The 27,915-nt window shown below is 40.8% G+C and overlaps 1 protein-coding gene across 3 annotated transcripts; it reads right to left on the bottom strand.

The window, feature by feature from the left end:
- Positions 1 to 856: 856 nt before the first annotated feature.
- LOC117435146 (junction plakoglobin-like) lies at positions 857 to 27,441 on the bottom strand. Of its 3 annotated transcripts, none has more exons than XM_034058135.3 (16): positions 27,296 to 27,441; positions 12,975 to 13,032; positions 12,293 to 12,499; positions 10,959 to 11,212; positions 10,167 to 10,405; positions 9,472 to 9,673; positions 9,125 to 9,269; positions 8,773 to 8,876; positions 7,763 to 8,101; positions 7,147 to 7,299; positions 6,876 to 6,995; positions 6,319 to 6,469; positions 5,256 to 5,377; positions 4,598 to 4,637; positions 3,725 to 3,912; positions 857 to 2,176 (listed from the first exon to the last, which is right to left on the bottom strand). In XM_034058135.3, exons 2-15 carry the CDS (start codon positions 12,985 to 12,987, stop codon positions 3,761 to 3,763), a joined length of 2,241 nt encoding a protein of 746 aa, XP_033914026.1. In that variant the 5' UTR covers positions 12,988 to 13,032; positions 27,296 to 27,441; the 3' UTR covers positions 857 to 2,176; positions 3,725 to 3,760. The 3 variants fall into 3 exon arrangements, with proteins under 3 accessions (XP_033914026.1, XP_058858882.1, XP_033914027.1); XM_059002899.1 differs by having other exon boundaries at positions 3,739 to 3,912; XM_034058136.3 differs by having other exon boundaries at positions 3,777 to 3,912.
- Positions 27,442 to 27,915: the final 474 nt, after the last annotated feature.

Below are 27,915 nucleotides of genomic sequence, written 5' to 3'. Positions count from 1 at the left end.
ATCATGGAAAAAAAGTAATATTTGGATTTAAGTTTGGAGAAATGCTCTCCTGCTTCAGGGTGCCATTAACACGTGACAAGCGAAGCAGAAACAGGAGTCTGGAAGCGGTACTGGCACTTTTGTGATTCAGAGCATGGTAGCAAAAATGCAGAAGTCAGCTTCCGAGCACAATGTTGTCTTCTTTTTGCAAGCACTGCTAAATACTTATCTGCATTCAGACTGACAAAAGAGAATGAAGGCCATTATCTTTCCCATACCCCTCCCTCCCCTGCAAGTTTTTAAAATGTGTCCATTTCAGATTCAATCCCGTTGAGGCAATTGGCTTCAAATGCCACTTAGAATTTACCTTGCTGATGGTGGTTCCATGTTTTGTTCCACCAATACCAAAATGTATGAAATCCTCCTTTTGCTCTCCAGCTAAACCCTGTGCTACTGCCATACCACCGACTTTAATTTTCTGGAATGAGGAAATCAAAGCCTTACCAAAAGGCCATGACCCTTTAAAAATGCACGGTGCGCTACAGAGCAGATGGCGCAAAACTTAAGTCATAGCCTTACACTGCTTTGTGAAACAGACAAAATACAACATGCATGTTTTCCAAAGCAGCACTGAAATGTGTCTGAAAAACAGTATTAAAAAAAAAAAAAAAAGTTTCAGTGTAGCGCATTAGAACCCCATATTGATTATATAGAAGTTAAATACAGGGTTTGTCTAGAGCAATCTATGACGTTACAGCAGTTTAAAATGGTACAGCATACAGTATCAGAAATAGAATTTGGCAAGTGCAATTTAATACCCACTGAATGCATACAGTAGTGGTTTAGAAAAATAGCAAGTCAAAGCGTCACACAGAGCCATTGTTTTTCAAAAATTTATTTATAGGTTATGGTCTATACAAAAAAAAAAAAAAAAAATTGAAGTATGAAACATTCAACTTCATACCTCACTTATTCATGTTCTGCATCACTACATTATATGGTTTACAAATTGCCTTGACGGAATTAGTGCCCTCCCCTGGCCTCTTTCAAATAAAAAAGCAAAAAGTGAAAAACACCACTCACCAGGATAAAGCAAGTTACAAAAAAAAAAAAAAAGGCAGAAAGATTACATTTGACACTCATGTTTAGCTTTGCAAAATGTTAATTATCCTCCCCCCCTGTGCTTTTAAAGTAACCAGTTCAAATTAGGTGTAAATGGCAAAATCAAATGTACATGATTCACAAAAGTCAATTCTTTTTGCATGTAGCAAAACCCAGAATTTTAGACGAGAGATACAAAGTGGGACAATATGTGGGTTACAAGTAGGATATGCTGCTAAGCTATTCCAAGGAGAGGGACGGGAAGTTTGATTAAATCATTAAGCCATAGTGGTTATTAAGTATAAGTGAAGGCTAGTTTCACAGACCAATATAAAAATCGCTAAATCTTGAAATACAAAAAGTAACGATGGGTAGACCTGCAAAACCAGCCAAAGACAAAAGGAAACATAACTGAAAGAAAGGGAATATGGGTTATACTTGGAGGCCAGTGTTTAATATATGAAGAAGAAAGTGGATTATTTAATTACACTTCTGTATTACAGTAAAATTACACATCAGCTAAAAACAGAAGGAATGGTAACTGAATGCTCTAAAAACTAAATCTTTGGCAGAAACTTGCCAAAATTTAAAAAAAAAAAAAAAAAAAAATCCTATGAGCAACCATAAATCTTATTTTACAAGTATTATAGTTTCTCATTTGCCTGGGAGGAATATATAAAAGAAAATCTAAGATATAATCATTTGATAGATAGCTTCCATTTCGACCCCCACCCTCCCCACCCCCCAAAAAAATACAAAATTGACAAAGCAGACTGCATTAAAAAAAAAAAAAGCCCACAATTGTTATATCTGAAAAAGGAAAGGCTGCGTACCTTTAAAAAGTTTTAAATATGAAAGGAAAAAAAAAAAAAAAAAAAACTTGAATGGAGTACCAGTCTTTTACAAAACCAAAACAATCCACAGTACTTTTTAAAAAAAAAAAAAACACTGTTTAAAGCCTTTATAATACAAGACGGCATAACATTGTTTAAAAATATCTTGTTTTGACCATTGCCATAAAAAGTTTGTCCCAGGCACTTCAGTTTCTCTCTCTAGTACGGTCCATCCCACAGTCCTTTGCTCTGAAGTTCACTGTCTGCAAAGAAAAAATAAATAAATAAGTGACATGGGTCAGCAGGACAAACAAGATCATGCTCAAAGTTAGTCACTTGCAAAATAGATATCCGTTAGGTCCAGATCGGAAACAGAGGGATTTCCATTGTACTTCGGAAACTGATCCTTCAGTCCTGTGATTAGTAGTTAGGATCTCTCTATAGTAGGGTATCAAACTCCAGTCCAAGGGCCGTAAGCTCTCAATTAAAACTTAATTGATCTAAATATTTGTTCAATTGGACACATCTAATTTTTTTTTTTTTTTACAGTTGACGATTTCAAAAATGCACTTCACTCAAGGTACACTATCTATAAAAACAGGTTTGTGGCCTGGAAAGAATAAGGGTTACATTTTTTCCAATTAATCAATTAAATTAAAGTAATGGAGAGCTTGGGTGGAATGAAAGCCACAGAAGACACAGCGGCCCTCCAGGAACAGAGTTTGACACCTCTACTCTTTTGGTGATCAGTCCACTGTATAAATACCGTACAAAAACGGGAGATTTTGGCTGGTATTGAATTCGCCGGATTTGCTTCCTTGGTAGATTGACGGTTTTTGAATTGGCGTTTTTCACTTCGCACGTTCAAAAGAAACGCCACACACTTGTATTTCTACTTTTTAAAATTAAAAAAAAAACATTCAAATGCATGTTTACTTAATGAAATATGTCTGCTAAAAAACTAGCGCATTTATTATTAGTTATAGCATCTACAATGTCACTGCAGCACCTTGAAGAACAAAAGGCAGCCTTCTAAAAATGAGTTGCAGCATTATCGTTATATAGTCCTTAATTTTAGGATACCAGTAACTGGAAAGGATTAGTAGCTGCTGTACACTAATGATAGGCATTTGTTAACTCTGTTTTAAAACTAAGATCTGGTTCACTAACGTAACACAGTGGAATGATCACAATATCGTTTACTAATTGTAGGACAGTATTGCCATGTGTGAAAACTTTAACAATAAAAGCCAAAGCAGAAATGCTTTAAGATTTAAAACTAGTTAATAGACTAGCAAGCACTGGCAAAATCAACTCATTTTATACAGTGCAGAACTCAATTTATTTTAACATATTGTTTAGGGATGTTGTGATACCTGCACGGTGGGTGTCTTAAAAGTAGCATCTACAATGAATTGACAGTAACAATCCAAAGCAAATTTGCTTTTCTTACAGACTTTCTAACAAGTCTGGAATAAACTATTTTGACTCATAGTACTTAATTAACCCCTTGTAAAAAAAAAAACGAACAAAACTGCTTAACATAAAGAACAGTCGTACAGGTACCACAGGCACAGTTTACCCTGCCTCAGAGTTCCTGATCGCATCAAATTCCAGATTTTCTAAATCCATTGACGGAAATGTCCGGTTTGCTTTTAATTCTTTAACCTGTTGCTGCATACCAGGTCTGTCAGAGGCCGGGATCGCTCACTGTATGCCACACCCTGATTGGTGGAAGAATTATTGGCGATCCAATCAAAACCGCCAATAAAGCCAAAATAAATTCCCCGCCAAAATGTCCCTGTTATTACGGTAAATCTCTTGCTTTCCGCTGTGGTGCCGAAGCTCTATGCATGGGTATACCGGTACTGCTGTCTCATCATGGGATCATAGGCATCAGGGAGGTAGTCTCCATCGACCATATCATGCATGTCAGTCTCCATCATGCCGTCCATGTCTGGATTATAGGTTCTGTACTGCTGAAAGCCAGGGTCCATGTCTGCAGGAGAAAAAAACATAAATAAAAATAAATAAAAAGGGAGTTCCTTACCATGAAGGCTGCAATCAAACTCTGTCCTGGTGCTTGTTTCCAGCTCTCAAGCTTTACGATCCCAAAAAGTGGTCAAAAACTTTAGCAGTAAAGATGAGGTGTTCACCCAAGTACAGGAATCAAAATGGAGAACGACTAGAGCCTAAAACAGAATACTACAAATGTGTTGAGCGGGTGAACAGACACTTAAGTTTTAGAACTTGGGGGGGGGGGGGGGTGGGGGGGGGGGGGGGGGGGGGGGGGAAGCACAGTACATCTCTCTCCAATCAATTGATAATCAATTTTCTAAACATGTGCACGCAGGAGGAGAATGCATTTAACTACGAAACAGACCACAAAAATCGATTCGGCCTTGTGGCCACAATTGAATCAGCCCAGCAGTGATCACGATTGATCAGCCACAAGTCAAGAAATTAGCATCCACTGTAGCAGCCGAGGGAAACTGAACTCTCCGGCACAAACATCAAGCTTGCATCAGCTTATGAGGTCAGAATTCAATGGATGTTTCTATAACCTTGCAAATTTAGTGTGTCAAATGGGAGGAAAAGGGAGCTCGAGTGACAATGATTCTGAAATGAATGCAGTGACCACGATATAAACCCAGCGTCATTTCTTTTAGCACGTTTCTACTCACCCTCTACATACATCTGTCCGTCCATACTCATGTTTTGGGCCTGCAAAACAAAAAATGAGCTTTACTGAAAAAGACACACATTTATCAACTAGCAAAGCCAAAACAGCGTTTACACATTTTTCACTGGTCTTCCCAAACCATGTAGGTTTATTTTGGGGGAGTGCAGCTTTTTCATATGAGCAAACATAAAACCAGTTTCTCCAAGGCGATCATGTACCCACATGGGAGTCTATGGGTTATACAAATGTTAAAGTACTATTCTATTGGGAATGACAGAATACCATGTTTCTAGTAACTTCAGGACTGCTCTGTCTCTCACTGCCTTCTGCCCCCTCAAGACCCCCCTGCTTGTAGATCTCCTGATCTATCCCTCCCTACTCTGCACTGGACTTGCCTGACCTCAGCACCACATTACTGGATCCTCCGCTAATGTATTATTGCACTACTAATGTCACTGGCGTTAGAACTTGCTGCAATCCTAAAATGTTGCATCCTATTTCATATTGTATTATTGCACTTATTGTAAACTCTACCGTATTTAAATATGAATCTTGCATTGTAACCCTGTAATACCTACAAGTCACCTTGGATAAAGGCATCTGCCAAATATAATATTTGTACAGCGTGTGTTTTCAAATCGACTTAGCATTTCACTTACAGCTTCCCAGGCACCAGGGTCATGCTTAAAGAGAGAGTGGGTTAGCTCCACTGACACCCTTTTCTTGTAGTCTGCATTCTTATCTTCGGAAATACGGAACAGCACAGCAGCGGCGTAGGTGGCTGTTAAGAGGGACAAAAAAAAATAAATGCAATACATTTTTAAAACAATGCATTAGCTATACCTTTGGCAATCCTCAATTTACAGCTTCACAAACTTTATGATTAGGAATTTCAAAAGTTACAGAAAGTGCTTCACAAAGCTTGCTCTTGGTTTGGTGCCATTTGTAAATGTTAATATTAGGCGTAAAGGAGCGATTGCGGAGTGTTTAATAAGCTTATCCAGGGGGTTGCTGGCACAAGCAAGCCGAAAATCTGGAGATCACAGATTTAACTACATGTTTACAGCCCTTCTTCATGTACAGTAAAAGCTAAAAATGCAACTACAAAAGCCCAAGTGAAATGACAAGAGCAAAGAGCAGCGATTGCTCAAGCATATATTCATTATAGAGACAGCTAGGACCTTTTTATTTATAAAAAAATTCCAACATTACATTATTCATTCAGTATCTCCACAATTACCATGTGGTGCTATTGGTTATGCAGGACAGGACACATTGTGGAAGGAAGCAATGGGATTCAGGGTTTCACCCTGACTAGACAGGGCCCAGAGGGGGTTAGATCAAGGGTGGGTCAAACTCAAGTCCTCCGGGGGGGGGGGTGGTAGCGCAGGGTCTCCTGGTTTTCATTCAACTTAAGCTCTCAATTAAACTTAATTGATCCAATCACTTATTCAAATGGGACATGTTTAATATTTAAGGTCTTTTAAAGTGGATTTAAGATTAAAAAAAAAAAAGAAGAACTGCATTCAATTTAAGGTACACTACCTATAAAGCCTGCACAGAAGTGTTAAAATGCGTCCAATTAAACCCATTAAATCGAGAGCTGGGGTGGAACGAAAGCCAGGAATGGAGTTTGACACCCCTGGTTTAGATACAATTGCAGTCCACACACACACACACACACACACACACACACACACACACACACACACACACACTCACCAATGCCTTCATTGTTAGAGTGCAGCAGCTCCATCAGAGGGGCGGAGGCTCCTTCTGCGTCGATCATTTCCGCAGCCTGCTTGTCCAGAGCAAGCTCGCACAGCACACCGGCTGCCACTCTCTTCACATTCTCAATCGGGGAGTACAGGAGCTGCAGGAAGAGGAGGGGTTGGAAAATCAATCCTCAAGGCATTCGAGCCGACAGGAGGCTCCGTGGCACAGTGGTTAAAAGAAAGGGATTTGTTACCAGAAGGTTGCAGGTTCAATCCCAGCTCAGCCACTGACTTGCTGTGTGTGACCCTGAGCAAGTCACTGAACCTCCTTGTGCTCCGTCCTTGTGAAACACCGATCCTATTGTAAGTAATTCTGCAGCAGCAGTTGCGATTCACAGTTCAACCCCTAGTCTCTGTAAATCGCTTTAGATTAAAAAGCGTAGGCTAAAATGAGCAATAAATGTTTATACTTCTCAGACACTCTGGGATTTATGTGGCATTTGGGGGGTGGGGGGTGGGGGGGGGGCAGTTGACATCCTGAGGAGATATAGTTTGACATCTTACCTGCACCAGCAAAGGGATGGTCTGGAGGCTGATTATCTCAGATCTGTTGATGGGGTCGCGAGCCAGAATGTGGAGGGCTCCTGTGGTCCCCTCAACGATCTCCTCCATTCTCACACCATCCTACACAAAAAAGCAAGAGAGAGAGAAAGAGAGACCAAGTGTTACAAGACTTGCATACAATTAAAAAAAAAAAAAAAAAAAAAAATGCATTAAAAAAATTTACAAGAGATTGCTGGGTAATGGGCAACACAGACAGACAGGTCATCTTTACCTGGTATGTCTGAGAGCTGGCAGTGGTTTGGCGCTGGGCATCTTGATGAGATTTCACCAGCAGACGGACTAGGCTGGAAATGGCACCCGCTTCTCTGATGGGAGCTTGGTTAGCCGGGCAGAGGGCAAGGTTGCGGATCAATCCAACTGTAGCCTGGAAAAACCCCCCACAAAAAAAAGGAAGTTAACCATACAATACTACTGTATACCTTTATGCAAGTAACTTAAAATAGGAGTGTGTATGTTATCCAAGGAGGAAGGTATCAGGCATTAGCAAGGGTGGGCAAGGTCTTTGTATCCACTACGTCTTAACTATTACAGATTGTGGTAAACACTAGCAGTATAAATTTTGTAGTTTCTTTAATTACATGAGGTTAAATATACTTCTTAAACCTAGAATTCTAGGACGATGAAAACCTTTTGGCCGTAGCTGTAATTCAATACGTTAAAGTAACATTATTTCAGCAGGTTTCATTCGACTTCATGAAGCAGGAGGAGCTGTTTCTATAAGGCGATGCAAAACATCTGACCCTAGCTGTAGCTCCTGGGAGTACATCACTCCAGCAGGACTGGAGATGAGATCTCAAGCTGGGAGTGTTGCTGCAGCCACCTCTTACCTTGATGACAGGCCAGTAGTGAGGCTGATTGAGCAGCTTGACGATGGTGGGGATGCCATAGTGCATGCGCACGGCATTCTGGGCCAGCTCTGCGTCTGGGTGCCGGCTGGTGAGATGGCGCAGGGCGCAGACAGCAGGCTCTGTGATGTCCTCCTTGTTGTTGGAACGCAGGATGGCTTGGATCAGGGACTCCACCCCGTTGTCCTGGGTAACCAGGGTCTTGTTGCGTCCGTTGTTGCAGGTCAGGTTGGACAGGATGCCCGTGGAGCAGGTGAGGACGTTCTGGTCGGTAGAGCTCAGCTGGGTCACCAGCACCTGCAGCAGCCCATCCAGGCCGTCCTACAGCAGAGGCAGAGAGAAATGCACAAATTGAGGTTTTTTTTTTTCTTACCAAAAGATAAAAAAAACGACAACACTGCAAATTTTTGCATAAACTCCCTGAAGACATGGAACGGTTTCCATCACAGTATGTTTGATCTTTCTTTCTCTGGTTGGGAATTGCTCAGAACCTCCTGCCAATGTTTCTCCTTCAGTCCACATTAATAAATAGGATATTTTATTTGATCTCCATGTGCGGATTAAGTTCGAATCACACATGTTTCGATTGTGTCATCTGTACTTTGCAATTGTCCTTTTACTGGTTTTCCAGGACTCCCTTTTGTAAATGAGGCCTCAATGATTCAATAAAGAAGAGACACACGTTGCCACCCTTTGCATTCAATGGGCTATTAAAACTAGACAACTTGTAGACTGAGCTCCCTTTACAGCCTTTCCAATGGCTGTGCTTTCTGATCTCAAAACAGGTTATATCTCTGTATCACAGCAACCTGAACAGACAGCCATCCTTGGCAAGTCTTAAATATAAAAGACTGCTGTACATTTGAAGCCCATCAAAAGACTTACCTGTTACAACGTGCCTCAACCTGCCCAATTCACTTGACACTCCTCCAGTAACAAAGAGTTCAGCAGTATCTCTCCCAGTTTGGTTTCCCACACCTCCCTACACTCACCTGTTTGGTGGCAGCATCAGAAAGGTTTCTCAGAGTCCACAAACAGTTCTGGACAAGTCTTGGGCTAGATCCGTTCAAATGTTTACCCAAGGCTTGCATGCCACCTGGCAGACAAAAACAACAACAACAACAACAACACACTAAGTATTAAAGCTTTCCATTATTATCCACCCTGACAGGTAGAACTATGAAAGAACCGGTTTTGTTTGAAGCAGGCACACAGGTTTTGCTTTTATGATAAACATCCCAGCAATAATTCTTGCAGAGATTATTTGGCGGGAGGCTGCAGTAAAATACATTGCAGGTTTTATCGTTAAGTGCATTTGGTTTAAAGAAAAAGGCATAACCTCACCAGCTTCGACAATAGCGGGCTTGTTGCTGGGACAGACCGACAGGACCTTGAGCACGCGGCTGGTGGTCCACAGCAGCTTCTCATAGTTGTGGTGCTGCATGATGTATACCAGGCCTTCCGGTCCTCCATTGGCTAGGATAATCAGCTGACAATTTAGAAGAAAAAAAAAAAATCATTTTACTAGCCATCAATTTGACCTACCTTTATTGGTAGGTGGAATAAACTTCAAGAAATTCTGAAAACAAATACGCTTTCCAAAGCATTACTGTTGAGGAGGTTGCACTTTTTTTTTTAGCTATAGGAGATTGCTTTGGTATTAAAGCTCCCTAAAAAATTGTTTGTCTGACCTTGCTTTCCTGGTTTCCATACGACAGGAGCTGCAAGCAGTCGGTGGTGATAGCCAGGAACTTGGGGTTGCTCTTCTGCAGCAAGGGGACCATCTTCTGTAACCCGTCAGCCAGACGCACAGCCATCTTGGCCCCTTCCTGATGCAGAAGCAGGTTGTGTAGAGTAGTGATGGCATAGAAGAGGACAGATTCCATCGGAGAGCTGAAGGGGGGGGGGGGGGGGGAAGGACAGCGCTGTGAGCAATGTAGCATGGACATCGGATAAACATCTCAGGATCATCGTGGATTAGACACAGTCTCGCTCCTGGAAGAGCTGCCATTAACCCCTTAAGGTACACAAGGATTTGAGCAGTTGTTCAAAGCGGTTTCCTCTTCATGCATTTGAGAGAGCGACTTGAGTATCACGAGGAGGAAACTGACCCGATCCAACCCGTCAGCAAATGTGAAACCCTGTTTGGTACACCTCATTGCAAAAATAAATAAGTGGGCCATACATGACCTTTGTACCTTAAAAGGAAACGTCACAACACGGGACGGTGAATATCAAAAACCTGTTGCTCCAGGTTGCCTTATTAAAAATGAACATGCACAGGTTTGATAAGGGAGGTTGCAGTGTGTGATCTGTATTTATTTTTTTTGGTTAACAGAAACGCCTGCCTGCTTGTCTTCGGTTCCACCCCCTCCGCGTGTCTTACCTGAGCATGCGGACGAGCGCGGGGATGCCCCCAGACTTGAAGATGGCGAGCAGCCCCTCCCGGTGGTGGGACAGGTTATGCAGGATGCTGGTAGTGCAGCGGGCGGTCTCCATGTCGCTGGTGTTCTGCATGGTCCTCACCACCGCCGCCACCATCTGGGGAGACTGCATGAGAGCGCGGCGAGAGGCGTCCTTGCGCGCCAGCTGGCTCACGATCATCGCGGCCTTGTTCACCACAACCTGCCGAGGGAGAGGTCTGCAGTTTGGAACGATCCTTTGCTAATTGGTTACTGCACCTTTAAGTAAGGTATATAGGTTTAGGAGGCTTGGTGGTCCAGTGGTTAAAGAAGTTCCAGGTTCAATCCCAGCCAAATGACTAAATAGCAATGGTTTATTTGCAGCACTGGTTTGTATTCTGTGTAGCACTGGGTGTATATGGAGTAACGTGCGTGCTTTGTGGTTGTACAGCTTACACTGCCTCGACACCAGCCTGGACATCGTTACGATTGCCATTTACAACCAATACCACCAGTTAATTGCAAGGTGAATACAAAATTTCGGTTCAATTTATTATTCAGCCAACTTAAATTTACTTCAAATGAAGAAATCAATGTATTTTAAATTATTTTAAAGTTAAAACCAACCACCAAACAAAAAATAAAACAAACAATCCCATGTACTATGAAAATATACATTTGGCAATAGTTTGACCTTCAAAATGGAAACCACCAGCAGGAGAGTTGGTGAGACTAGCATAAAAAAAGCACTATGCTGGACTGATCTAGTATCATACCGGGTCCTCATCATTGAGCAGTTTGGTGAGCTCCGGCACGGCACGGATAGCCAGCTCGGCATCGTCCTGGTAGTTAATCAGGTGCACGATAGCCGTTTTCAGCATCTGGGAGGGTTCGGACAAGTTCTGGATGTTGGTCTGCTGGCCGAGGTCAACCTGAGTGGACAGGATTTGGGTCCCTTCCATCATGGTATCCGGGAACATAGCAGCCTGAACACGCTGGCCACGAGTCATCGCAAACTGGGACTCCATATCTGAAGAAAGAGGAGGTTTTAATATTACTATGTCTGCCGATAACTCCTCTCTTAATTACCTGCAATTAGCGTTTGTCAGCATGTACTAAATAAATCAATTCAAAACAAGCATTTACAGCTTTGGCACGACAGTATAAAAATGTCAGCACCCTGGGCGAGAGGAAAATCCGCTAACAAAATCAAAGAAACACAGATGTTATTTGTCACTGATGGGAATTTGGTTGTAAATGTGAGGGAAGGACAGCTTTTCTTCTTTTGAAATCCCACACTAATGAATGGATTTATTGATTACACTTAAGAGTTCTTAAAAAGGCAATTACGAGTACAACAGTATCAGCGCAGCGCTAGTTATTACAAAAGATTAAAACAGCTCTGGAGTTTCTTAAACAGATTGGCAGGCCACTGTTGAGGCTGGACTGAGATTTCTGACCAGGACTTCCAATGCTCAGTATGGCTCACAAAATAAATTAAATACTGGAAGTACCATTTGCCTTTGGAAGCACAGGTGATGCATTAAAAAGGCAACAGAGATTATGCATCAGCATTGAAATAGGAAGCGGCAGACAGACTAGTGAAAGAAAGCTTGTTTAAAAATTTTAGGGAAGGAAAGCAAAAGGTCCCCGATGTAAATTCTGAAATGGGCAATTTCAGCCTTTGTACAGTACAGAGAGCAAAAGAAATAAAAAAGACCAGCACGAAAATGGACGGGACTGCGGCATGCTGATCACAGTGTACCACAATTTAGAACAGAAACGCTTTCGTTAGGAAGAGAACACCACACACGAATAAACACTCTCATTAATATTAAAAATCAGAAAAAAAGGGGTGTTGGCACATTTAGCAGTGATAAAACCGCAGCTTTCGTAAAAATTATAGGGAGGTATCGCTAGTGCATTTGAGTGGAAAGATGAATTCTTACCAATAAGAAAATTTACTAGTAAAGCTTTGTTTTAGACCAGGTTTTGGAAGATCACAAAAGGTGCAACAAAACCTGGAACTGTGGGTTTACAAGGTGGGCAATTCAGTGACCACATCTGTGCAAGACCAGACCGGTCTTGCTTGGGCGCTCGCGTTTTGTACCTGGAATGGACCCCTGTGTGTAGGTGGTGGTTGTGGTGGTTGTGGTGTACTTCTTGCTGTATTCCGGATCGCTCTCTTCTGCTGTGCCCCGGAGAGAGTGGGCAGTGGTGGCAGCGCCCGACTGGATGCCAGAGTCGTACCTGTAAGACTGCCAATCCGACACCTTTGTGACTGGATCCCGAGCCAGATTCAGCTCGGAAGTATTTACTGCAGCAAAGGAACGAAAAAAAAAAAAAAAAAAAAAAAAAAAAAAAAAGAGAGATCGCTGACTAACATGCAGATTATACAGAACTGACATTCACATTGCAAGAACTGATCTACAGGTTATTTAGCATCTGTCCTTTCTAGTCACGCGTTGAACAGTATACAAGAAAACCATTTCCACTAAAAGCAAGTATAAAATATATTGCATAAAAGTATATTGTGGCTACATGCCGTGTTCTGTGCCTGGATAACCCACTGAATCGTTTCATTTCACATTGCATGCTTAAAGGTACTATGTTGTTTTCAGGCATTCTTTCACTGTCAGATTTGCTTGAAAATCCTGAACTCCCAGTAGATTTAAATGCACACCCAAGCTGCCTGCACCACAGTGGATTGTATTGCAGTCCGCATGAACTAGAATTACTTTCTTCAGGGTACAATGGATATAAAACACTACAGTATGAAGAGTTAGCCTTACGTAGCACTGCCATCGTAGCCTTCTGCTCTCACAACCGCCAATCTGGGTGAGAATTATCCTGCAAGAAAAGAAAAAAAAAGTTATTTCAGCAATAGGGAAATACATTTTAGATAAAAAGCACCAGAATTGCAAAGCTTCCGTTTTTGCATTTCAGTTCTGGAAAGCAGCTAGAGAAGAATTAACACTGGATTTGCCTGACCTAAGCACCACGTTACTGGACACTCAGCCAGTGCACTACTATATCATTCTAGATATACCTTCTTGTAATCCTAACTTGCTGCATCCTAATACATATTGTATTGTAGTAGTATTATTCGCTGTAAAATTACACTATTTAAATATTAAGCTTGCATTGCAACCCAATACTGCCTTGTTACACCTGTAAGTCACCTTGGATAAAGGCATCTGCCAAATAAATAATTAACTATGTAAATTATAGTTAACACCAGCACCATTACGAAACATTAAAAATTGGCCTATTTCAGCAAGACTCTGAATTATATAATCAGCATGACATTCCATTACAGGTGAGAAGGGGTTAACAGGAAGCTGTTTGGTTTCTACATCTCCCGGACTGGAGTTTGTAAGTGCGTACACCGAGGGACGCACAGTACTGTGCAAACAGGACAACAAAGCCAGTTAAACTGGCTCGTCCAGGAGCCCACTGCACTCCCTCCACTGGAAAAAAAAAAAAAAAACACTCAAGAGTTTGGGGTAATAGCATGGAGCAGGCTTTGAAAGCAGATAACCGTGCACACAACGCACTGGAGGATTAAATATTTAATCTCGTCCAACAAGCTTATGCAGCCCGACAGCAGGAAAAATCCCACGCCCTCCCCATAAAAATACAATATTACACAACATGAAGTTAAATACTGTATCAAAACAGTTTTTTGCAAAAAAAGTCATACCGATTAGTTTACCCAATAGTAGTGATCCCATGACTTGCCAGTCAATACTGACCCATCCAACTGCACAAATTGCAACAGTGATCGTGCATCTGGGTCAAATTAAGAGAACGCCTCTATACAAAACATGACCTGTTGAATTTGTATTCACTGCCACCATAAAACCAGTCTGACAGATACCCATGCTTAGTGGCCTGACATTGGCCCACAGTCCAATTACAGATCATGCAAAGCTCTTTCACTTCAGAAAATAACCCAAGCCACCCTTATGATGCATTCCTTACATAAGCAGATGGTGCTTCTTTCTATGGCAGTTCATTTCAGCCCCATAATCCTACTGCACCAAAAGCAGTGACTAGGATGTCCTTAGATGTTAATCTGTGAGTAAACCGCACACTGTAGCACAAATTCTTAAATATATTGACTAATTCAGTTATAATTGGTAGGACTACACCAACATACCCGAATGTTTTAACCCTGCCTCTACGACACCACTAGAAATCGTTCATATATGAATGATGATGTAATGGTGACGTTAGACGCCCATTTTAAAAGTCCATTGGCTGCTTACCAAATGACAGACATCTCCAAAAGGCTCCAACAACCAATCAGGGATGGTTTTATATACTTTCAAAACAAAAGTAAAAGTTAGGATAGACAGAAAGCTAGATGGGGGGGGGGGGGGGGGGGGGGGGGGGAGACAAAAACACACAATTCACTCTGTCGGGAGATTCGCTGATCACAACAAATCTTACCAGAAATCATACTCGTCCAAAAGGTTTATAAACTTGCAGCGAAATATTCATGGGATAAACATCACGGATGACTCTCCAATCAAAATGCATGTCACTAAAGCCCTAGGCCAATACAAATACCTTATTATGAGTTGCAGCATTTCAGGATCTTCGGTTTTGGTTTCCATATGAACCATGATTTTAAAGCACAGCATTGCCAGAGTGCATATTAAATTGCTTTACATAAACCAAGAATGCTTACCGACCCGGAAAAAAAAAATATTTTGATGTTGAGGAGTTGACAGATCTATCTGATGGCGAACTTCTTCAAATTACGCACCCATCAAACAATTTGGTGTAAAATCAAAACCAGACACAGAATTTATAAAAATTCTTTCTGATACTAATTCCCGAGGGTTGCGGCTACCACCAATACTATTACAGTTTTTGGTTAGGAGATCACTAAAATTACACTTATGGAGACATTTGTAAAGAAATGAATGGAGTACATTTTACAACTTATTTTTTACATTCAAACGTTATTCTCTTAATCTTCTGACTCTCAGCTGTTTAGAAAGGTATAATATGGTATACTTTCGGTATATATTTGTCCCGATACACAAGCCGAAAGTCACGTTATGGTCAGTCAAACCTCAAACAGGTAGATTGTTCACTGGAGTGGAAGGGTTAAAACCAGGGATTGGGAATACAACTCCTATTGCACAGCAGTGTCACCCATTCCAGGTTTTACTACAAGCTTGATCAGCCACAGCGTAAAAAGCAACAAGCTCAGGTGGGTCTTATTAGACATAATAAAAACCAGGAATGGATCAAACTGCTGTGCAGGGGAATCATTTCCAAATCGCTGAAAACTGTTAGGAAAACACTCTTCCCTTTGCAAGTACATTCAAGTTTTTTTTTTTTCTATTATGCCACCCTACCAAATGGATGGCACACCAGCTAGCTTATAAACGCATACCCAAGCGGTATTACTGCAGCACGTTGACTTGAATCAGAATTTTAAAATAAACGGAAGTCTGTTATCAACTTCTTACCCTCCCCACTACTGTGATTCATCACATCTGTGCAGACCAGCATTCCACTGCTAATTCACACCAGTCAGGGTGGTTAATCAAACTGGAAGCAGAGACCACGATGAAGCCTGCAGTGTTATCGGAATGGATTCAGCAACTTGGTTCTCAAACAGTGTGAAATCTAACATGAGAAAGGTAACCATTGATAAACCACCACTGTTAAAATCCACCAACTGCAGGTAAAACATATTTCTAGTAAAAGGTATGCCGTTGTTTTTAATTATTGAATCAAGTAGTGTGCGCCACCCATTGCTGGTTTTACTACAAGCTTGATCAGCCACAGTGTATAGCTAAGAGGTTTAGGTGCATGTCTTATGAAAAACTCCCAGTAAAACCGGGAATGGGTCAAACTGCTATGCGATGGGAGTCTTATTTCCATCCCTGGTGTATTCCAAAAATCAATTGAATTATAAAAGGAAATACAGGTAGAGTAGTTTGCTTCTTATCAGGTAGAGTAGGGCGTGTTCCCAGGAGAGAGAAATCATGCAGAGTGTACATTGCCTCCAAGCATGGACAGGTTCTTACCAGCCAGACAAGTTGGGTTTCGCATGACTTCTATACCAGACGTGCACGTGATCCTTCAACTCAACAGTATCGCTTGCATCAGGCTACAAATCAAAAACCTGAGAGAAATGCTACACTGATAAAAATAGGAAAAGCCAAGGCTACAAAATAAACATGCGTGTGTGTGCAGACAGGTTGCAACTAGTCCAAGGGCAGGACCAGAAGCAAGAAATAATGTCTTGCCTTTCATCTCCTACAAAAATGATACCAAGCAGTACATCAGTCTTGCTTCACGGTTACTTAAAGACCAGCATAAAAAATAAAATGAAATCTACGATCCATATGAATGGATTAACGCGAGTCTGACCGGAGTATATTTGACAATTGTTTGTGAAGCAGGAGCCATGTATTGGTGGCATAATGGAATTGTTTAAAAAAAAAAAAAGGACCATTTATTTATTTAAGTGTTCATGTATTTTTTCTTTACCCTATACTTTCAGTGCTTCCAGACTCCCCCTTTCACAACACTGCTATAACCCATTGGCAGTTTACAGTACCCATAGCCAGGCAGCCAAGGTCAGACCAAGTCAAATCCAACGTGTTTTTGTTAAATGTTTGTTAATTACTCTACACCTCTCCTAGTAGTTTGTAATGAGACAGGGCTTTGATGCACTGTAAAAGATACGGTACTGTAATTAAGTCCCTCGTTTTGCATTGTTTCGTTTGACCAGAGCGGGAAGGAGATGTGCAGTTCTGAGTTCTGCTCCAACGGCTCGTACGATTTCGATTTCCCCCCTAAAAAAAAAAAAAAAGGTACGACCACTCCTTTCTGGGCGCATTTCAGTGCTCCGGGAGAGAACGGGTCTTTCACCACCGGACAGCTTGATCAGAAAAATCTGTTTGTGCAGCACTAGCGTGAGACATTTTTTTGCACGCCCAGTTATTTCATTGCAGCATGTTAAATGCACATGGAAAACAACATGAAGTCACTGATAATCAATGCCAGAGACTGGCTGGGATTTATCTAATCCCTGCGAGACATTTCACACTCTCTCATTAACTCTTCAGACCACACCTGGGGTCTGAATACAACTGAATTACGGCACACCTGCGTAATTGCAAGATAAAACTGATGAATTACAGTTCAATTATGCATTGGTCATACAGCATTTCTTGTAACCACTTTTGGGGACCCCATTTGTTTGAAAAAAGTTGGCACTGGGATCTCTCTCTGTCACAGCTTTTAAACCAAGGGAGTCGGCATTGCTTGAATGCAAAAGTAAGACTTCTTGCTGACAGAGTGAAACCCTACATAGTGCTGAGAGTCCGATGGGGAATGCAGTCACCACACCCCTACCTTGCAATTTGAATTGTTCCTGATCACAGTAGCTTTGTGCCACACCCTTACCTTAGGGAGAGGAGGTTATCACATTTGCGTACACACCTAGACTGAGCTGGAGCATAACAGCACAATTCTTTTTTTTTTTTTGGTTTTTTCACTTCACTAAAAATTGGGCTTGCTCAAAATGAATCATGAAGAACAATCTTCAATAGCCCATTCAGGAATATACAAGGGCTATAATTTCTATGTATGAATTTCTTTAGAGCCATTTTTTTTTTTTAAATCTCATTATTTTACGTCCTTGAACTTAAATACAAAAGAATAAAAAAAATTAAAAAAACGCTAAGCTTAAGATTTACGTAATTATTTTTTTTGTATTAAAAAAAATGGGAGTACTGCTCATTCTCTAAATACTGCAAATATTTATTTATTTAATGAGAAGCTACAAATTTACTGGACTACACTTTGCACGCCAGGATTGACAAATCAAAGCCAATAGAATTTGGATCTACAAATTAATCCAAACCGCTTAAGAACATGAACAGAGAAAGCTTTCATCCAGCAATCAAAACCATAGCGATCACTGAAATCAAACTACAGTAACAGTGGAAGTCATTCGCCAGCATTACTGCAACAACCTTCAGCAAGACTTTTAGGAACAGTAATTTCATTGGTCGGCTTCACTTCTTTCATCTGAATTTGAAGAACGCTCCAAAACCATTGGTTTTCTTTAAACCTGTAGGGTAGTTCTACACTGCTAGGTAATGTACTTTAACCTTAACACCTTAGGTATCAAATTAATTTATCTGAAAAAAAAGCCACCTCATACCCAAGCTGTATTTATGCAATAACCGTAATATTGGGTTTAAATTAAAATTGCAGGACAACGCACGTTTAGCAACGTTTCGTTTACAGTATTTCGCCAATCAAAACATCTGAGATGCAAACTGTGTCCTGCTAAATATTTTGCAGAGGGCTGGTAGTGCCGTCTCCTGGAATGCAGTAAAAAGGTCATGCTGTACATGAATACAAATATTATTATTATTATTTATTTCTTAGCAGACGCCTTTATCCAGGGCGACTTACAATTGTTACAAGAAAGTCCCCCAAGTTTGATCACAACTGTAAAAGCAGTTCTTTGACATGCAGCATCCTTTTGCCAGGGTATACATACTACAGTACGCAAGACCCTTTAAAAGGGTTAAGCTCAGTATCTGACAACATTTTCTGGACCCGTCGAAAGTAAACATTACATACAGAAGCCGGATACTTGAAATACAGAATGTAGCACTGAAGAGATTGATCAATACTGCACTGTAGCAAGGATAATGGAATTCAATTCAATTCAATTCAAGGACACTTTTGTACTCTTAAGACTAAAGCTTTTTTTTTTTTAACATATAAATGCAGTTCAGTTCTTAAAGGCAGAAACACCTTTTAGGACATAAAAGGTTTGTTTTAAAACAAAGCTGTTTTGATTCAGTACAGTAATTGCCATGGTGTTTGGGGGAGGCAGTAGAACATGCAGACATATTCTCTGCCAAACAAACCCTGATGCAAATATCCCCCAAGCCGACAGACCACTTTAAAACAACACTGCCGCTATGTAAAGCAGAGCCACTGGTGTCGACTTCAATGGCATGTTCCTCCCCCTCCCCTCTGAGTTTTTACAGAAACAGCACAATGCATTATGAACCACTTATTGCAGCCAAGGACAGACTTAAAGGGGGGGGTATATTAAATTCAGCAATGGCAGTTCCTGCAATTACTTAAACTGGGAAGCTTCAAGCAACAGACCGTGTTTGCAGTCATTTGAACAAGGCAGAAGCAATTGACAAATGCAAACATATTTCAAAATGCACAAGGACCCCCCCCCCCCCCCCCCAGAATGTCTTTCAGCAGGCAATGCTTTACATTCAGAATACAAAAGAAAATAAGATAAAAGAAAAAGAAAAAAAAAAAAAACAGCAAATGTACAGAAATAGGAGGAAATAAACAGGCAGTTCACAGGACAGCAGCAGGACTGGCTGCCTGAAATGACTCCATTTGCATTTCATTCAAATTAGCCCACGCAAGTCCAAACTCACCAGGAATTCTGGTGGAACACTGCATCGCAGGCCCGCGGTGTCACGACGCGTTAATGATTCACCAGCTCTGCCCTCGAGTGTGTGTCAATAATTATGACAACATTTCCTAATGTGGCCAAAGGTCCTTAACTACCAACGGGGAAGAGGTGGGAAAACAAATAGATCTGAAAAGACAAGTCTGTTCAGCACTTATCTGAAATTCCACTGCCCACGAGACACAAGAGCTAGGAAAGGCCGTTCCTGAAATAGCTAGCTAGGATCATGCAGGACCACATACACAAAATACCCACCCCCTTCCAAAATCTACACCCCTTTGCATTTCCACAGCTGAACGCAACTCTGTTTTGCAAGGCTGCATTTATTAAAACGCCACAACGAACTATGCACTTTGCCCATACAAGACGAACTATTCATTTTATATCTGGTGCAAGTTGCTTTTTGTGTTGATTGGAAGTTCTATAGCCCTTTACAAAGAACACGACAGATTCTGATGCACTTCGCTCATTGTGTTAAAGTGGGTGCCACTTGTCTGGTTTAAAATTGCTTGAGGTGTACTTGTTAGAAAATAAAATTGCCTATTACAGTACAGCATACCAATTGGGAGTAGACTCAATTTAAGAGGATGATGCCAACAAACCGATCAATAACTATAGACCCAGGTTCCTGCATTTAAAATGCACATGCTGAAAACGATCATTAAGATTCTCTACAACCGTCAAATTCCACATTTGGCTGTCAAGTTTATACAATTCAAAATGGCCATTTAAAATAATTCAAAATTGCACCTTTATCTTCAGCAGAGGGTGCTGTCTGAACAGTTTTCTATTCAACAGCATGTCTGGTTTACAACGGCTATGTTCCCCTCTCGTTAGACGAGTCCCGTACTTCACAAAAGGCAAGAGCAGTGGGACTGACTCACTTGATACAGAGCCAAAACGCGCCCTGAAGGGTGGCGATGGGGCATAAGCACAGATACAGTACCACGCGATGTTTCTAAAAGGGTAGTGCACAGGGGCCCAGCTTGAGCGAGAGTGTGGAAGACACAAATGCATTGCGCCTATAAATCACATCTGCTTTTCCAGAACCCTTTGAGTATCAGGACTTAACATCCAATGGGTTCAAGTCACTCCTTTCAATCCCGCCGTGCCAGACACAGATGTGATGCAACCAAAGAGAAGCAGCTGAAAAGCAACACTGGAACGAGATTAAACGAGGGGGAGAGAGAGAGAGAGAGAGAGAGAGAGAGAGAGAGAGAGAGAGAGAGAGAGAGAGAGAGAGAGAGAGAGAGACTCCCACACTCCCACCATCCCCAGAGACCAGCTAATCATGAGACATAACTCATTTCAGCCTCAATAAAAAAAGGACACTGATACTTTGTAAAGAATGAAGCCGTGAATCTCTACTCCTCTTTCACCCCTTGAGCAGCGACGACAATCCTGGAATATGTATTTCTGGCAGCTACTGCAAACACAGTTTAAGATGCAATGGCAAAAAAAAAAATGCTCAAAATGAAGGGCTGAAGACATGTAGTGGGGAATGCAGTGTTAGTCCAGACATTCAGTACAGGGCTTTGCCCTATGTGTATTGAACCCAATGCTGTTTCACTATACCTGCAAAACAGAAAAAAAACATAATAATCTCAATATACTGCACCTGGATACATGGTCATGCTCCACACAGGTCGATTCAGTTATACTTCAGTTCAATTCTGCAATTAGACACCGATGGCAACAGAGGAATCTTGCTGGTGTGCTGCTGAAATCCAGCTGTTTTTCCTCTGATTTCTTGGCTTTATGAATCTGTGACCTACTGATGCCCAAAGCAGCTCACAGGCAGAGATTGCAGCGATCAGCAACAGGCAGCAGCATCCTTACTTTTGGCAATATTTGTAGGCTTAATTATGGCAAGTATTAGGGCCGCGCATGCATGCAGCAATCTACAGGCTACCAAATCAGACAGTCAATTTAAGCTTAGGCTGGCAACTGCTACTGTGCTTGTAACGGTATACCTCAGCACTTTTAATACTGCAATAGGTGTGTTTGAAATCATGTACAGGTAGTGAATGACAGTCATTGACTATTTAAACAGAAGGAAAATGTTGATATTTGTGGAGACGGGAATGGTGGCACACTCAAAATAAACTTCTATAAATCTTAGGACATAAATGATGCAGCAATGCTTGCATTTTATTTATACAGCACACCTTCATCAGGTGGGTGTGTATAATTTTATATATATAAAATATGACAACGAGTCAAATTTCTTCTTACAAGGAATATTTTAAAATGTTTCATTTATTATTTCTGTAAGTTCATTTAGATACTACTCTAAAAGCAACTAATAATAAATCTACCATGTGGAACTTTGCACAGTACAAGACAAAGGCTTTCTTAATTGCCCACTGCAGGTTTGTCAATCAGAAACAAGATTCCTATTCAAAAAGGTAAAAGATTCCAATGTGTCTGCAAGAACGGAAGGGTAGCGCTGCACTGCCAGCAAGCAAGGTCTGGGCAAGTTCAACTGGACTGTGGGATAGCAGAGCTAAGCCTGGTCCTTGCAGTTCTGCAGCACAGATCGACAGCCCATTGCAAACTACCAATGGTCAAAACGGAAAGTTACAGAAATGTCAATACCCTGACAAAAAGCATCAAGACAGTGGAGTCGATTTGGAGAGCATCTGGCAAACGGATTTGAAAAAGGGAGCCGACAGCCACTGGCTAGTACAAATCACAAACAGGCCTTTTTTTTTTGTTTTATTTATTTATTTATTTTTTTTTTAAACACGAGCCCCACTGTCTACAGTAGCAGAAACTACACTAAGGGGGTCTAAGACTGACTGATTTTAATATAGATGTTTCAACTTATTTGACCCTAACATTATTATTTGTTTATTTAGCAGACGCCTTTATCCAAGGCGACTTACAGAGACTAGGGTGTGTGAACTATGCATCAGCTGCAGAGTCACTTACAACTACATCTCACCCGAAAGACAGAGCACGAGGAGGTTAAGTGACTTGCTCAGGGTCACACAATGAGTCAGTGGCTGAGGTGGAATTTAAACCAGGGATCTCCTGGTTACAAGCCCTTTTCTTTAACCACTGGACCATATGCCTTTATTGCATTGCTATCAAAACAAGAATATGGACTTTTTCTGCAGAATAAGCTGCAAGCAAACCATCATGTTTAAAATGTGCCAAAGGAGGCAAAGTGGAGACACTGACCTCGTCTGCAGCGCTGCCAAGGACTGAACAATGGGACACACACACACAGAGGAAGGTCATCTAAAGATCAGCAAAGAACTGTGTGCAAAAAAATCATAGCCAGCATAGTACTGATAAGGGAGCTAGAACAGTGATCAGAGGCAATTCAAGTAAATAGCCAATTTTCATTGACATGGCATGATGACTAATTAAGAGCCTCAAAATCACAGAGGTATGTGCAAGGAGGTCAAGTGACCTGCAGACGGCTGACCAGTGGCTCATATGTTCTGTAATCACTGGACCACAGCATCACCTGTTCGTGGGCTTTCTTGCATGCAAGACAACTTTGATGCTTAAAAGGAATTCTGATTTAAATACATTGTTGAAACAGTTAAATCTTAAAGTTTCCTTTATTACTAGAAACAGAATATACAGTTGTAATACTATATGGAATTTCTGGACTTTGTGCATCTCCAGATTTATAGAGGAAAAAAACAATTAATAAATGTTAAAAAAAAGGCAGTGGGTAGTTGGTTCAGTTTTGCAGCCAGGCAGTTTGTCGGCAGATTAAATGCTCAGAAGAAACTGAACTCCTCCCCACCCTCATACTTTAAAGCTTAAAAAAGGGGGGTAGGATTTGCCAGCAGTTTCGTGTTTCTCTTTGAAGAGATTAGCTAGAGTTTAAAAAAAAGTTAACCTAAAAAGTGATCGCTAGAGTGCTTTAAAAACCTCAAACGCTCTACAGTATTGATCATTTTTTGTGCTTAGAATTCATTCTGTACAAATGAAAGCAAACCAATTTCAATTTAAAAAAAAAACATGTGTACTGTATGTACTTGCAAGCAAATCAGATTTAAAAAAAGGTGTGGAAGGGGCAGGATTACAGAAATTCTAATGCAGCTTTCTTGGACACTGGGTAGTCTCGAGGCTAGTGTAATCTCAATGGATACATGCAGCGATTAAGCAAGTACACAAACAAAAAAAAAATTCAGGGAAGACTGTGGTAGTATACAGGCTACACAAGTCCCTGGGCAGAGGCGGAACAGGAGAGGTTACTAGAGAGGAATGTGGATCAGCCAACCAAGGTCAACAACCAGCTGTGCTTACAGCAGCTCCAATCTAGTGCAGTCTTATCCGTGCAGCCCAGCTGTCTGGTGCCACAGAGAAGCAGATCTATACAAAAAAAGGCAAAAATCAGACCGAATGTGTGTCAAATGACCAAGCGCAAACCAATGCAAGAACATTCGCTTTTGTGTTTAGGGACAATGCTACTGTATACTGTTGACGGTTTATTTGTTTAGTTTGTATTTTTTTTATGGCCTTAAACATCTGGATTATCAAGGAGAATTCTCTTTAACCTGCAGTGAGAGGACTGATGCTTTCTGATGAGAAGAGTCTTCTTGATTAGGTGACATGGTCATCGGCTATTTAATCTTAGCTCTGGAGCTACAGCAGGGTTGCGTGATTTCAAAAACATTACGACATCACAGGTACCAGCTAACGCAGCATTAGAAATAACGTGCCACTGCATTACAAAACCCAAAGCATCCTACATGCGAAGATACAACGCTTACTTAGAGGCACGGATCAATGGCTTTGTTTTTACACGACACAGACACGTCTCAAGTGCTTGCAGCACCTATACTGCAAGAGATAATCTGATTTAACATTGAGATTCGCATGTCTTTGACTGTATTAACAAGCTCCATAAAAGCAGTCATTTCATTTATAATAAAAAAAGATTTGTACACAATGTTGCATTAAGCAGCTTTGACTTTTTAAACAGAGACAAGAGAAAATAGGTTATTAAAGCAGAAAGCTAAGTTAAAGAATAAAGGAATGCATTTAATAGCCTGGGTATTTATGATGTAGGACACTGCTAGGTCATACATACAAGGGGGATTAAATATAATTTGACCCAGAGCAAACAGTTGGGGTTTTAGAGTGGTAAGGATGGCAGCTTCATAAACACAAGTTTTTAAGATGGGTCATGTCAGACTCCCATTCCTATAGAAAACGGATTTAACTACATGCATTAAATCTAGATGAATGGCACTTATTCATATCGAGAAGCATTTCAGGATGCAGAACTAGGCGATACTGTCTACGTACCCATTTATCTGGAATACATATTAAAACATCAATCTACAGACACTGTAAACCACGGTTAAATTGAGTGCAAACCGATAAATTTAAAAAAAAAAACTTAACACCAAAATTGTCTGCTTTCTAATAAAAAAAAAAAGTGTGATGGTTTAAATGGTAAAGTGTAAACACAAAGTTTAAATCCGTTAAACAGATTTACAGTACAGCATCACCCGTGCTCCTCAATTCAATTAGCAAAACAAGAGAAAAGACTGGGGAAATGCTGCTGTCCATTAGTAGGCTAATAATTGTTAGTAGGGCAGCAACAATTACACGTGTCTGCCATGACTTTGTAACCCTAGTTCAGTGATCTGCAGTATTTGGCCCTTTTAAAATATCGCTTTGTCCTGGTTTCACTGTATTGTAAAGAATATTTTTTCCCCAGTTCCCAAGCCAGGAGAGGGCATTGAAAAGGACTTGTTCACTTTGAAAACTTAACAAGCTTGCTGTGCTGCAGTAGTAACCAGTCCATTCAGCCGCTGCCAATGTTACAAATTCATAAAAGGGTCGTCGCCCATTGATTAAACATTAAATACAACAAGGTTAAAAAAACACCGATGGAGGATTTCAACACTGTTGCTGCCAACGTTTCGTCTTTTCATTTATATATATATATATATATATATATATATATATATATATATATATATATATATATATATATATATATATATATATATATATATATATAAACTTTGCTGTTTCAAACTCTTGCTATTAAAACGACAACGCCCCAACGCACGCAAGAACTGAGGCTGGCGGAAGAAACAGACAAACAAAATAAATATAAGATCAACAGATGCGAGGAGATCTGGACGCATCTGCTATGCAAATTTCACATGGTTTCAAAGTACATATATATCAGCGTGCAAAAAAAAAAGTGTCACGTGTTCGCTTTTTTTTTTGTGGGGGTGCTTGGTTTGAATTGGATATGCCGTGCCCAATATGCGTCACCCCTTAAGAATTTGACTAATAATTTAGAATGTTACCTTACCTCAGGTTAATTGTATAGTTACGTAACCCGATTCTTTCTTCCCAGCAGGCACTCACTGGATTTACCCTGAAACAGCTTACCGGACAACTCAGGTAATAACAGTTCGCGACTACCAATCGTTCCCAAATGCGGTGTATGTGCGAAGATTTGGTTTGCCTTGAACGATACCCCACTCAGTGCCTACCCCCTAAGGGTGTTAATTAAAACTTTTGTTTTAAAAAGAAACTTGAGTTGGTTCAGTATATACATTTTTATATTAATGATAAGCACCATTTATATGCCATTAATCGATATTAAATAAATATATATACAAACAAGCAGTTGAACAAGTTTTCCAAGTAGGGGGTGCTGAAAGCCATAGAACAAAACTGTAACCCCTGTATATAACAGAAGCCATGAGGGGTCCTGACACACCCCCAGGTCCAGCGCCCCTACAAACAAGTGAAAATGAATCCCCAATTTCGATGTAAACTAGTCTATTCACACCAGTAAGGGGTGGACACTAATACTGAACACAAATGCTGGTTCCGATTAACCCAGCTGCATAACACACTCCTAATTCGAATTATTACAGCGTAATTACAGCAAATGGGTCGTCTGACTATTTCATTCAAGTTAATGACACACACAACGCTAAACTAATACCACTGTCTGTATATACTACAACTAAACGGAACATTAAAAACGTATTATATAAAAACACGACAATACTCACGATGTTAACGGTGTTGACATTTACAGTTTTATTTTTGAAATAATTTAGGATTTATATATTTAAGGGAAACAAAAACATTTAAACAAACATGTTGTATAACTTTAGAAATTCTTAACACTGAAAGGTATTTGAAAAAAAAAAAAAAAAAAGTTATACAGTGCCAGTTATACAGTGTTGCGTCAATTCCCCCCAACCTGTGTTACATACGAACAAAACACCCTACTTAAAATACACCTGCGTGTAAATAAGAAAAACATTAGCACTGGCACCCGTTTCTGTATCAGGGGTGTCGTTTTCAGTTACTACAGAGCGAGAAGAAGCATCCCTTATCCAAACCAAAAAAGAAAACCCCGATCTAGAATAGCTGCAATTGTTTTATCAAGTAAAAGAAGGCGTGGGTGCAGTAAAAGCAATACAAACGCTGCAACTGAAGCTACTATTACAGAAAATGACATTTTTTTTTAGCACAGTGTCCTAACACTAGAGATACCATTGAATGCACTCTCCATACAAGCTGCTAACGCGAAAAGTCTTAATAAATGACTCTCGCGTTTGGTTTAAACTGGTAAAACAAATTAAGAGTCAAAACGGACAGTACCTTGTAGAAAAGAACAGCCGCTAGTTCTTGACGTCCACAGTCACAATAATGCAACCTTTACTTCAGCGTTGTCCAAGGCAGGGAAACAAGCCGCAAGCTACAAGCACCAAAAACTCGCCACTCTCGAATGAACAAATAATTGAGTGACAGCAAACACTCCCTAAAAAAAAAGGATCCGCCCTGGAACACTGCGCCACGCCCACGACCCGAGTATTGTGTTCTGATTGGCTCGCAGTTGATAATTAAGGCGTGGGCACAAGGGCAGTTTGGCGAACGGTTTTCCACCAATCCCCTGTGCAGAACAGCCGACAGACTCGATTTTATTGCACAGCCTACCTGTCAATCCCAGCTGAAAATTCAACAAGACGCCCTCCATCCCGAACGATTGGTTTTCTAAAGGTATTTAAAGTGACGTTAATTGGTTAACCAGTTGTCAGTTACCGACGCTGCCCTGTTTTGGTTGGGCGTGGTTGGAAAGGTGAGGCTTGCTCGAAAGCGGCCGCACCTGTCTATGACGTTATGCTTTGACTTTACTCATGCAAGTGAGTCATGCAGCCTTGCTAAAGTTTCACAGGTAGATAGTCATTTTTCGGCGCCATGTTTTTCAAAGTAAATCTTTA

Source organism: Acipenser ruthenus, chromosome 28 (genome assembly GCF_902713425.1).
Source record: "Acipenser ruthenus chromosome 28, fAciRut3.2 maternal haplotype, whole genome shotgun sequence".
NCBI classification, from domain to species: Eukaryota; Metazoa; Chordata; class Actinopteri; order Acipenseriformes; family Acipenseridae; genus Acipenser; species Acipenser ruthenus.
The sequence above is the reverse complement of the archived record's forward strand: the minus strand, read 5'-3'. Positions and strand labels throughout refer to the sequence as shown.

Excerpts from the sequence above, each read along its gene's own strand:
- LOC117435146 (XM_034058135.3), bottom strand. Across the intron at positions 9,270-9,471 it reads ATGGAAACCAGGAAAGCAAG|CTGATTATCCTAGCCAATGG; the intron begins GTCAGACAAACA and ends CTAAATTGTCAG. Across the intron at positions 3,913-4,597 it reads CGGACAGATGTATGTAGAGG|ACATGGACCCTGGCTTTCAG; the intron begins GTGAGTAGAAAC and ends TTTCTCCTGCAG.